Here is a 12,244-nt window from a genome sequence, read left to right as displayed (position 1 = left end):
AAACGGCCACGGTGGATTTGAAAACGAAGCACTCCTGTCGAAACGAAGGGGGGTTGGTTGTCAGGCTCTAAGCGTAGGAGATTAAATCTACAGCCAGCCAGTGCGGTCTAGCAGCTGCATTATGTTTCTCTCGGGCTTGCTTAGAGTAGTATATAAGACCGCTTCACAATGCATCAGTCCTCCCCAGAAGCCATTGCATGTGACGGAAACTGCTTCGAGGCTGGAACTGTGGCTGCATGTGTCCGCTCAGATATGTCTCGGCCCACATTAGCCCACGTTCAAAGTGCTGCACGCCCATCACGCCCTGGTAGCTATCGAGCCCGCCCAGGCCACTGCTCTCAAAGACTTCCTCGTACTGAATGTCGCCGATCTTGATCACGATCGGCTTGGACGGCGCCTTCTGGAACCCTTGCTTGCCGTTCCACGTCATGTTCTGGATCGCAAGCATCGTGCCGTTGGTGAGGATCTCGAGATCGAGAGCGCCGTTGGAACTGAACGACCAACCGAAATGTCAGCCTGAGCTCGGTCTGCGCAAATAGTCGAGAGCAGAGTCGAGAGCAGATATGCAGACAAACCGGGACAGACCCGAAAAGCAAAGAGAAGAAAAGAAAAGAACGAAAACAACTTACATCAAAACTCGGTTCGTGGCTTCAATGACCCGAGGAAGCACACCCTGCAATGGATCCGCGCTCAGATCGCCGTAATCCTCCGGTCCACCATCAGCAACGAAGACAGGGCCAGTGCAGAGTTCCCAATCGGTCGTCACTGGTGCATGCATTGCCTTCTTGACATCGGTGCGGTTGAAATACGGTGGAAGCCCGGGATACGAGTAGATCAGGTCGCTCGGGAATCCGAGGGGATCAGATAACAGCGGACACTGCAGGTTGGGCTCGTAGACGTTGAAACACGGGTTCACTCCGTACGCGTTGTCGTAGACCTCGTTCCAGAGGTCGCAGTCCGGATCGGCCGTGCTGTTGAGGTACAGAGGCGGCTGCGTCGCATTGGGCGGGAAGTGCATGTACTCTTTGCGGTACTCCGCATAGCCGCACTTCTTGTCTCGGTCGGCAAGTGACGAGACGTATGAGTGGTTGAAGCCGAGAATGTTGTTGTACTGCTCGATGAACGGATACACCGAGAGGGCGTTTGCGTAGTCGAAGGACCCAATGCAGGGATCGTACACCAGCGCGCCTGCAGTCAAGGCAAAAGGATGCTGGTGAGCTTGCTGAATTCCTGCAAGATTACATTCTCGCCTGGGGTCAGCTTACCTGAGAGATTGAAGTGCGTTGTGTCATTCTGGTCGAGCATGGCATTGGCGACATATGGCACATATCTGCCTGCATAACTTTCCCCGGTCACGTAGATTTTGTAGTCGCTGATGTTGAATATGGTCTGTACGCCACGTGTTAGTTCGTGGACATGCCGATGGAGAAGACCCCTTTTAGCCACACGTACCTGGAAGTTCTTGAAGAACTGGATAAACTCGGCCGCTGGCTCTTCTTCGTTGATCGCGGTCGCGTTCCCAGGAGAGAAACCAACGCCAATCGGGTATTCCACCCAGAGCATGTTGGTCAGGTTGACCCAGGAATACGGATTGATCTGCGGTGAATATTGACCCCAGCTCCATTGGATCCGGCCGTTCTCTTGGAAGAAGCCTTCGAGCGAGCTACAGCCTGTATTGGAAGAGAATCAGTAAAGGAACTTACTCCATCACAAAATCTTTGTTGGTTTCCTTCTTACCCGGTCCGCCATTAAACCAGATGGTAATCTCCTTGACCGGCGGGCCAACACGTGGTTGGAAAACATAGAAGAAGCCACGGCTGTCATCAGACATGTTCACAGGTATGATGCCGCTGTACATCTCGGTCATGAAGCTTTTGGGGATATCCGGTAGTGACTCCACAAAGTATTCTGATATGGACCCTCGTCAGCTTTCAACGATGAGTCTAGCAGCGCCCGCATGGAGGTGAGAGCGTTGTTGACACTCACCTTTGGTGGCATTTGTGTAATACAGGCGGTCAGCAACCGGAGTGTCTCGGCCATAGAGAGATCTGGCTCGGAGATCTTCCAGTGCCTGTGGAGTGAAGCCTCTCCTATGGGAGACATCACGGTGATTGCCTGATGCGACAGTCAACAGAAGACTGGCGACAAGCGTGAGCCAATTCCAAGTTGGCAGCTTCATCTTGGCCTTGATGGTAGCTCGAATTTGGATAGGAAGAAGTGCAGTCCAGGTAGAGTTGCAACTCTAAGCTGCCTAGATATACGGCTGAGCCAGATGCACAATGACATCGTCTCCAGGTCACCGTCCCACAATCCACGGAAGCGATAGCATGAAGACGGGATCCAGTTGGCTAGCCAAATACTGCTTGGCCGTGCGTGTGGCCTGGCGCAGGTGGGCATGGAGTCGATGCAGGATTGCGGGTCTTTCTAGATCAAATAGTTGAGATGCTGGCAAGGGTTTCATGCCTCAAGGAACCGGCTCAATGGGAGGCCCAATTGACACCGACTTCCATGTTGAACCGCAGTTGATAGGCAGGGGCCATACACATCAAGATCTAATGAAAGCCATGTGGCGGGAACGGACATATGGTGCCCGGAACTATTGAAGCTGCGATGCTACCCAGCTGTCGTCGGAGGCTTACCTAGAAAGCTTCTCGATCTTGTCCCAGTGTCCGAAACAGTTAGTTCTTCGGATATCGCCAGGAACTGTACCAAGTGATCAGTTGACGGAGGCATGATAACGGCTTTACGTTGCCGCGACTCTCCGACAATCCCAATCGGAAGTGACAAGCAGGCGTACACATTGCGGGGTAGAGTCTGATGTGAGTACTAATGAAAACCGCGCAGGCAGCCAGCCGTCCAGTCCAACAGCTCTATTTCTTCGAGTCGTCACCGATGGCTTTATTCTTGAACTGGCAACTGAGCTTTATGTGGCAGTTGGGGACTTTGAGCCGTGTCCGCGCCGAGTTGGAAGAGGATTCCATCGTAGGCTTCGGGTTATGGGATGATTCAGATGTTTCCCTCCAGGCACACGCAGTAAAGCTGGACGAGAGAGGCAGCTTCCCGTTCCCGTCGAAGGCAATGCTTATCGGACCGATCATGCGTTACGTTACATCGTCAGGGTGGGGATGTTGAGCTTTCTGCAGCAAGATAAGGACAATGTCGATTGGCACAGTACGTAGTAAGTTGTGTAGTATCATGATGACATTGAAAGCATAAGGCAGGTCAAGATAAGCAATAGCGTAAAGCTTGGTTCGCGAGTCAGTTGTGACCCACATATTCAGCCTTGCGCGTCAAGATGCACCTTCAGCCTCGCGCGCGAACCCCTTTATCTCTACTTCAGGTCTGGGAGTTTAGCACCCTGAGCGAGCGTGGACCTGTTCGTGATACGTAGTAGGGTCGATTTATCTTACGTTGGTGGAACGAGAAGATGTGAGATACGGGTAGGAGGAGAGTAGACTTGTCTGCCTATATAGTAGTAGGTAACTTGAAGACGTCCTCGGCAAAGTTAGCTTACACTCAAGCAACCAAGGCGACTTCGCCCTGCAGTGGCAGGGAACTCGGTGGTTGGGATCGTGGAACGCAAGGCCTCCGAGGACTTATAGTGCAGACAGTACTATACCATAGATCTCCGTGACTCGACCGTTTTACACCATAAGGAGCCAGTGCCTGTGAACCTTGGAGAACAACTTTTTCGGTCAAACTATTCTCCTTTCTCGCCGTTCGTAGGATCTGAGCAAGTCTCGCCACTCTCTTTAGAGAAATGTGGATGTATCTAGTCTCTAGAGCTGTTTAGATACTGTCTCTAAACAGATTTCCAATCTGTCAGAGGACCACCATAGTACTGTTACTCAACAATGGCAAAGTCGGTGCTCCAACCCTCTGGGGTCCGCGAGTGGATGACGACGCGGAACGGCTTCTCCACGGGCTCTGCATCGGTATCGTCGTCCCCAGCCTCATCGTCCTGCTCCTCCTCGAGTTCCTCGAGGATCTTGAACATGATGACATTAGACTCGGAGATGGACCGTTGGGCCAAAATGACGTCCGAGACAGCCAGACACCGGCGCGATTTCTCCACATCCCAGATGCCCTCGCGCCGCGTGCGGTAGCCGGACCACCAAGTCGAAATCCATTCGCGCAACTGGTCGTTCATCGTCCACACGTACGCCCCGTACAACGCGGGCAGCATGCCCTGGCCGTAGATGTTTGCCCGCGCGCACGCCGCAGGCGACAGGCCTGCAGCGATCCGACAGATGGTGAAGGAGGTCTGCTCGGCGTCGTCCGGGAACACTCGTCCTTTCCCAAGCACAAACTTGGTCTTGGCCCGCATGCGCGTGCACAGGAAAGTGGCGTAGTTGATGGCCGAGGTACACGGGTCGGCAGACTTGGGGAACAACAACGGGGAGATGACGATGCCCTTGTCCGAGTTGGCCCTTGCGCTGCTCGTCGGAACCTGGATACCCGTGTCGACGGGGAGTTCGGTGGCGGGCAGGCCATGCTGCCATTTGTCCAACGCTGCGAGGAGTTTCGACAGTTTCCTCGCCCACTTCTCCTCCAGCTCCGGTTGCCGGCGGATGTTGATCTCCAGTTTCCCAATCTCCTTGACCAGAGGCAACAGTCGGTCCTGTGGCTCGGGCGACTCGCTGAGCACCTTGCTCAGGTGGTCGACTAGGCCTGGATTCATGAGCGACGTCATCGTCACCGACAAGTCGTCGTTGTAGATGGCCAACAGCAGCGACATCCTGGCATACGCCCGGATCAGGAGCTTCCCCGCCGGTCTCTTCTCCAGTGCGCGGAAGTAAATGCTGAGGAACGAGCCGGCCGTACGCAATCTCGAATGCCATTGCCGCACCACCCCTCGCTGCAGCTCGAAATTCGCCAGCAGCATCATCGTGCCCAGCCACGACACCAACGTCTCGGGCGTTGGCACTTCGATCTCGAACCCTCTGTCGCCGTCTCCGGCTCTCTCGCCATTTTGGATGGAGAACTCTTGGTTGGCTCCCTCCATCGCACGCGCCATGTGATTCATGGCATGTTCCTTGCACCTGGCGTGGCGGTATTCTTTGGACTTGGACAGACTCAACGCCGACAGCGCCAACACCGCATTGTAAAAGTATGGTGACACATGATCGATCTTGACGATTTCCAGCACCGGGATGATCTTCGACAGGCTCGAGGACCCGCTGTCCATCAAGAACTGGTAGTAGAGTATGTCTTCGGGATATTGGAAGGCTTGGCTGAGAGACACAAAAGTGTGTGACAAGGTTGGAGGTCCCAGGCTCTCCTGTGGCTGTTCCAACGTGCCAAGGACTTGGGTTGTGCACTCGTCGGTGCCTCTGCTGCTTGGTGTAGAGGTCTGACTGATCATCAAATCCGCGCCCGGGGACTGTGGGAATGTGAAAGCATCCCACATCTCGGCTGAGAAGTCGGGCATGTCGTCGAGTGAAAATGTCCACGGAACCGCGCCTTCGGGATCTAATTGGGTCCTGTCGGGCTCGAAACCAGACATGTAGTTCGCCTGAGGCATCGGATCCAACATTTCGGGAATGAATGGAACGGCAACAGGTGCACGAGCTTCGATCGAGATTGAGTCAAACTTGGAACGAGGGCGCTGATCGATCATCGACACCTCTTGTATTCGGCTTTCGTCTTCGGTATTGGTGTTGGCTTCGGTGAGGATCTGCGTGTAAGCCGGGGCCTGAGGTGTCGGTCGATCCATGGCAGGCGACTTACTACCAGTTTGTCGTCGTTTGCGTTTCGTATCTCGACCATTTGCCCGATTGGCTACAAGAGTGGTCTGGTCCTTGAAGGAGATCTTTTGTGCGTATCCTTCGCAAGTCAGATGTGATCGAGAACACTAGTCGAGCGTTAGGAAGAGTTCTCTACAAGGAGGACTGCGAGATGATGAGTACGTTGAAACAATGAGGCTTCTGCTCGTCACACTTGAGCCTTCGTCTTCTGCAGGTGACGCATCCTGTCCGGTTTCGAGATACCACGGTCCGGACTCGGCGAGGCTTCTCTGACATTGATGTAATTATCTGTAGATAATGTCTTCCGGCGGTCAATTATCCGGCGAATGGAGTAGCTAGTCAGCGGTGGCTATTGTCGACAGGGACATTTCCGAGCCTGGTCGGGGGGGAAAGCAGAGCAGTACCTGGGGTGAGGTGGATTATATATCATTATGGCGTCAAGTTGCCCTTCACTAGTATACTAGTATCTTGAACCCACAAAACCAGTCCACGTCCGGCACAAGTGAAGATAAGAAGTCCGAGACAAAACTGTAAGCCAATCGCACCGGGCAAATGCTCTCGTGTGCCTGCAATGGGGAATAAGCGGCACCACGACCGTCCAAATGCAGACTAGCCTATATAATCAACCCCATCGTGTCTTTTTTTATTGGGTGATACGGAGCCAATCATATCTACTGAGCGTGTTCCGTGGAGATTGATCGCAGAACGTTCTGTACCACGCATACAAGAACTATACTACACCTGAGTCAGGTGGATGAGTATTCTCTCTGGAATACTTATGCTTCACGGAACCCTGAAATGGCATCGTGTTCGAGCTTTGTAATTGACAAGTCTAGGCATGCGGAGGAAAGGTTGGCGTGTCTAAGCGAGATCAAGTCTACCCAAATGTATCCATCTCATGGAGTTCTTCGACAGTACTACATCCATCATTCGGGACCACGGCGATTTTGTTTGACACACCAAGTCCCAGGCATTGAGAGTTGATAGCCCAAAGATTGACGGACCAACCCAAGCCCAGGACTTTGCACCCACTAATAAAGCACCACATCGATCTCACTCTCATTTCCAGGTGTCGGGGCCAAAATGACCGCCCTCCGGAACCGTCTTCAGTGGCGTTCCCAATGCATCGGCAGTGGTAGAGCCGATGGTGTTTCCCCACCAGTTCAAAACCACTCCCGGGTAAGTCAGGCAGAAAAATATGAAGAAAGTGGCAACCGCCAGAGCCGAGTCCAGCGCGGCGGACAGGATGAAATTGTACTTGGTCCACCATGCACGGTACTTTTGCTTGATGTATCCTTGGAAAATGAGACCGATGATGCCCCAGAGCATGTAGTTGGAAGCTGTAGCAGGCGGGATAGACGATGTGGACGCGAAGATAAGGGGCACATGAACCTGAGGGTACGGAGTCAGCATGCTTTAGGCTGCATGGTAAGGAACTCACAGGACTGACCTTCTTCATGATAGTGTTGGGGAATCGGCGATTGAAATACCAGACAAAGACTGGAAGGAGGGCGCCGATGAAAAGAAACCACAGGATTGACTTATACATGGACCCGTCGCCAAAGAGCCTTTTGGGACCGATCAAAGCCCAGAACGTGGCATTTGTCGCATATCCAGCTGCCAATGGGCATCCAAACTGTGAACAACCTCATTAGAACCTTGTGCCACCAAGGCATCACTAGAAACACTTACGTCTGAGTAGTCTGTACAAATTCCCTCGACATTGCCAATGGCCCAAAGATTGACTGCGACTTGAGTCAACCACGAAACAATGATGCCGCAGCACTGAGCCGCGAATGTGGTTCTAGGAGGAATTTTCTGTCACACAAGTCAGCGTTTCTTGTCTTCGCCCGCATTCACCGGTCCAGTCGTACCATATAGTGCGCAATCTTCATGTCCCGAATATACCCCAGGCCTTGGAACGTAGACACAAGAAGGAAAATCTTGAAGACGACGTTGTTCATCAATTTACCGGGCCAGATATAACCGGCAATCAGCGAAGCCAGGGACCCGGTGTCGATAGAGACGTTACACAGGGCTTGCATGAGACCGATAGGGACCAGAAGTACGGCGTTAACCACAAGCGCCAGGATCACTCCGTACCAAGGCAGCCCAGTGTTGTAGACATAGCAGAATGCCACCGAGATGCCATACATTCCCAACAGAATTATCAAATACCACCATCCAGGGACTTGTTTGTAGTGTTCCATGAGCTGGCAGTTAAGTCAGATGAACGATCTATTCCACCAAGAGAGCATTGAATCGTACCTTGTTGTGCACATCACGCCTAGGGACCTCTCCTCGTCCGATAGTGTATCTGAACGACTCCCATATAGTGTCGCGATACTCAAGGAAGGTGTGGACAAGAATGGCAGTGATGGATCCAAAGCCCAGCCCATACGATAGCACCGAGGTTGTTGATAGAAAGACTGGAGAGTATTCGTGGTAAGCCTGTTCATTCAGGCTATAATCGGGGTTCATGACCCTTGTAGTGTTGTAAGACAGTCCTGCGCGCAATGGACGTCAACAAAATGTCAGCCAAAGACGCCCCGGGGCCATGCATCCATACCTGTGTTATCGAATGTATCAGAAGACGAGAATGGCATGTACATCCCTTACCAGACGTTTTTCCAATGGAGGATGGGAGACAGAATCCACAAGAAGAACACCGCACCCCCCAGGACATTGCAGATGGCCCAATATGGGATTGCCAGTGGAGACGTTAGATATCCGGTGATCTGGTTCCAGTCAAAGGTGAGTGGAATTAGATCCATTCCCGTCGTGGCACCAAAGACCTGGTTGATCACGACATTGTTTGGTCGGATCCAAGTGACAAAAGCAAAAGTAGAGAGGGACGTGAACAGGTATCCGGGGACAAACTGGTACAGCCCGGCGATACCGAAGACGATCCAGAAGAATCGCATTCGAGACACCTTCCAGCCATTGGCGACCATGTTTTGGAATTTTCCGTCGTGGAAGCCATGAAGAATCGCGCAGGTAGGCAGCGCCGATGGCCAGACGCAAAAGGATGGTTCGACCAAGAATGTATGGAAGGCACCAGCCATTCCGAAGCTGAGTGCCTGAGAGGTCAGGAGAAACATGAACTTGTAACCAACCGAGATGGGAATGCCCAGGAAATTCTGCAGCCCTACCCAGACATCGGAGGCGAGAGAGCCATTGTCGAAGGCAGTGACCAACATTGCCATGATACCTATCAGCGTGTGTTCCTTGCGGTTGAAGGGACCCGGATTCAAGGTGAAGATCCAACCAAAGACATTGAATTGCTTTTCCGGCAGGACACGGGCCATGAAATGTCCAACCGGCAACGAGAGCAGAATCGCAAGGTAAGCGGATAAGAAGACTGAGGTTCAGATACATTAACCATGTCCCTGTGCGCGGGAACGAGGCGAGTCCGGAACATACTAGGGGGCGAGTGCAGCTGGAAGAACTGGTTCAAGGCCGTCAGGATCATGGTCGTGATCACCCCGAGGAACCAAGCCCGAAAGGTGTTGACAGGAATGTCCTCGTCGATGGGAGGGACACTGGCTCGGACTTCGGGGTAGGGGCTTTGCCAATGTCAGCCTTGTTATAGACTTGCACTTGAACCAGGCGACAGAAGCAGAAGGGGGGCATACGAGTCTTCCGACCATCCGTTCTCCACGTCTTGGGTCACATCCCTTGCTTCCTTGTCATCGAGGTTGTAATCCTTCATGTCCTCTGATTCTCGGGCATCCGTGGTCAACTGGGGCTGACCGACAGCCTTGCTATCGATCATCTGCCCTTCGGTTTTCTCGGCCATTGCAACGTAGCCACACGAGCTTGCCTCGAATGGGACAGAAGATAAAATTTGTTGGTGGTAGAGTTAGGCATGGGCATTGACTGTAATAGCTCTCACTGAGAAGCGAACTCTTTGTATATGCAATCGAACAACAGGCGACAGCTGCTGGATGAGAAGATCCGTCTATGATTTCCCTGTTGGGTATGTTCGTACGATTGATATGGTATGCTGGGCTGGTTTGCTGTTAGCGACAGATAATGGTACAGCAAGATAAGGGCGCGAAATGTCCTTGATCCCAGCCGTCATTAACCCCCCAAAACCCGAGGTTCACATGCCGGACGAAGATAAGGAGATGAACTTGGGAGGCTCTCAGTGGGCTGACCTGGGCACGACAAGATACGTAATAGATCTAGACCATGCCGGGTGAGTTCTGAGCTCAGGAGGCTCTAGTACTTAACAGTGGTCCTAATAGGCTCCGGAGCGGTGGGGCGGAGGCTCCTTATGTCTCCTTTAGGCTACCACCGCCCTATCAGACCGTGTTCAGGTGGGTGCAAATAACGGGTATACGGCGTGACAATGAGTGAGTCCATGCACTATGATACAGCCTAGGGAGCCCTTAACCCCCTGCAACAGCGCCTGGTAAGCCTAAGAAGCCTCGCAGAGCCTGCTCTGGTCTTTGGTGCGGGCTTACAAGTACAATCAAGGACGGAGGTCTCATCTAGACGTTGTCTTTAATTCTTCCAAGTCAGGCCAATTCATCAAGCCAGACCCTTCTACCAACGATCGGAATCTACAGGTCAATCGGCTTCCCAAAGATCCAGCGATTATACAACTCCAAACTGACCGCTGGTTGTTGCAGAGGAACCTAACGCATCCGAATCAGTACGCGACCCAGATTGAAGGTAGCCGAACCACTTACCATATGACCAGATTTGTCTACTGTCACAAATGCAAACCGTCTCTTGGTCGATGCTTCTGGGGTAGCGTAGGCAAGCACCTCCTTGAACGAGCCTGCTTGGGCCTTGTTGCCTTTTTCATCGGCGGTGTACCAAGGCTTGAGGTCCTGAGCGCTAAAAGGTGCCTGTCCGTTCCACGACAATGCATTTGTCCATCGCAGATTCCCAGCAGTGTTGCATGCCAGATCCAGATTCCCATTGTAGATCAACACGTCGACACCGTTCTCCAAGGTGTATTTGACCTGTTCCATGGTGTTGGCATAGAGGTCATTGCCCTTTTTGAAGTTGTCCACAATCTGGGGAGATTCGATGCTGAAGTTGCCCAGAACATCGGGTATCCCCAGGCTCTCGAGAATATGAGGCTGGTTGAGATAGGTTTCCACTTCGACGGCGCCATCGTAACACAGATGCTCGACTTCACATTTTCTTGTAACTGACGCGGGCCAGGTTAGAGATGGAGATCCGACAGGCATTTGTTTCAACTCACTGTCGTATGGATCCCTTGATCCAGCCCCTGCCTCCTGGTCATAGAGGTCGCGGATACTGATGCATATCTCATCTGCAGCCTTGCACAACTTCTCGTCGGGGTATTTGTAGCACGCCTCGTGGACATAGAGGCAGCGCGGCAACGTCTCGGCAATAATGGTACACCTTGTTTCGTTGAATACAGGTGCTTCAACGCCGGGCTTCGTGGTGCATAGAGTCTCGTAATAACCAAACGTAGTGTCCATCGGTGACACAAAGCCATTGCCGATCAATACGGACTGCAGAGGTATCTGTGGTCGGTGGGGGTGTATCTTGTTTTGCTTGAGGATTTCAGCAGAGAGGGCTGGTATATAATGACCCTGTTCAGTGTCGATTAGCCACGATCAAGGGCACCTCGTGACATAGGTGATGCTCACCCCATAGCTTTCTCCCGAGATGTGGAAAGGGACCTCCATCTTCTCCGGGAATACCTTGGTGAGAAAGGTATACAGAAAGATATAAAGATCCTCGGCAGACATGAACGAGTCCGATGGTAGCTCAACACCGTCGTCTGCGTAGGAGAAACCAGTGCCGGTAGGCTGATCAATGAAGATCATAGAAGTGTTCTTTGTCCATGCATATGGGTGGTAGTCGACACCGGTGCCATTTTCCTTGATGCGACAAGGCCCGAGTTCGAGGAACAACCCTGCTTCGTCAGTCACTGAGTATAGCATAAAGGCATAGTGGACACATCACTCACCGATCATGCTACTGACTCCAGGTCCTCCGGTCAACCATAAGGTTAATGGATCATTCACCGGATCATTCTGGCTGTCGAAGTACCCTGGGACGGATGCATTCAGCAAAGACACGTCTATATCGAGAGTGGCTTCTGCTTACAGAAGAACATATGTTTCCCTTCAAAATCTAGCCATCCGGTGTATTGACGCGAATGCGCTTCACATACATCGTCGTGCTGCTCTCGGATTCTTACCGAGTATGTAGGGTACTCATCGTGTGTGAGAATAGTATACTGCGACGAGTCTCTGCTCACACCGCCGACAAAGCCAGGCTTAGCATTGGCCTCGAGGCCGAGAAATAGCTGGAAGGCCAGGGGCCAAAGTGTAGTGGAAAAGAACTTCATTCTCGATTACAAGACCAACTGTACCTCCCAGACAATCCTCGCCGATGAAAGTGACTGCAGACCTTTCTTTCTTTTTGCTTTATGATTTACTCCCATCCCCTTGGGTGATTTCTCTCATCCGAGCCGCATAGTCTGTACACCATCATGCAGCATC

At 52.3% G+C, this 12,244-nt stretch overlaps 4 protein-coding genes across 4 annotated transcripts; all 4 read right to left on the bottom strand.

The window, feature by feature from the left end:
* Nucleotides 1-163: 163 nt before the first annotated feature.
* Nucleotides 164-2,179, bottom strand: A1O1_03593 (carboxypeptidase D; the record flags this gene model as incomplete). Its single annotated transcript, XM_007724494.1, has 6 exons — nt 164-491; nt 630-1,188; nt 1,266-1,389; nt 1,453-1,670; nt 1,738-1,908; nt 1,987-2,179. The coding sequence occupies 6 exons, from the start codon at nt 2,177-2,179 to the stop codon at nt 164-166; spliced, it is 1,593 nt and encodes a 530-aa protein (XP_007722684.1).
* A 1,665-nt stretch (nt 2,180-3,844) lies between these two features.
* Nucleotides 3,845-5,716, bottom strand: A1O1_03592 (uncharacterized protein; the record flags this gene model as incomplete). Its single annotated transcript, XM_007724493.1, has 1 exon — nt 3,845-5,716. The coding sequence occupies one exon, from the start codon at nt 5,714-5,716 to the stop codon at nt 3,845-3,847; it is 1,872 nt and encodes a 623-aa protein (XP_007722683.1).
* Nucleotides 5,717-6,806: 1,090 nt separating this feature from the next.
* A1O1_03591 (uncharacterized protein) lies at nt 6,807-9,546 on the bottom strand (the record flags this gene model as incomplete). The annotated part of the gene is made up of 8 exons (XM_007724492.1): nt 6,807-7,139; nt 7,198-7,383; nt 7,434-7,565; nt 7,622-7,960; nt 8,016-8,232; nt 8,367-9,108; nt 9,171-9,313; nt 9,383-9,546. 8 exons carry the CDS (start codon nt 9,544-9,546, stop codon nt 6,807-6,809), a joined length of 2,256 nt encoding a protein of 751 aa, XP_007722682.1.
* Nucleotides 9,547-10,315: 769 nt separating this feature from the next.
* Nucleotides 10,316-12,090, bottom strand: A1O1_03590 (uncharacterized protein; the record flags this gene model as incomplete). The annotated part of the gene is made up of 6 exons (XM_007724491.1): nt 10,316-10,390; nt 10,445-10,914; nt 10,969-11,326; nt 11,384-11,655; nt 11,707-11,790; nt 11,847-12,090. The coding sequence occupies 6 exons, from the start codon at nt 12,088-12,090 to the stop codon at nt 10,316-10,318; spliced, it is 1,503 nt and encodes a 500-aa protein (XP_007722681.1).
* Nucleotides 12,091-12,244: the final 154 nt, after the last annotated feature.

Source organism: Capronia coronata, assembly GCF_000585585.1.
Source record: "Capronia coronata CBS 617.96 chromosome Unknown acBCG-supercont1.3, whole genome shotgun sequence".
NCBI lineage: Eukaryota > Fungi > Ascomycota > Eurotiomycetes > Chaetothyriales > Herpotrichiellaceae > Capronia > Capronia coronata.
The sequence above is the reverse complement of the archived record's forward strand: the minus strand, read 5'-3'. Positions and strand labels throughout refer to the sequence as shown.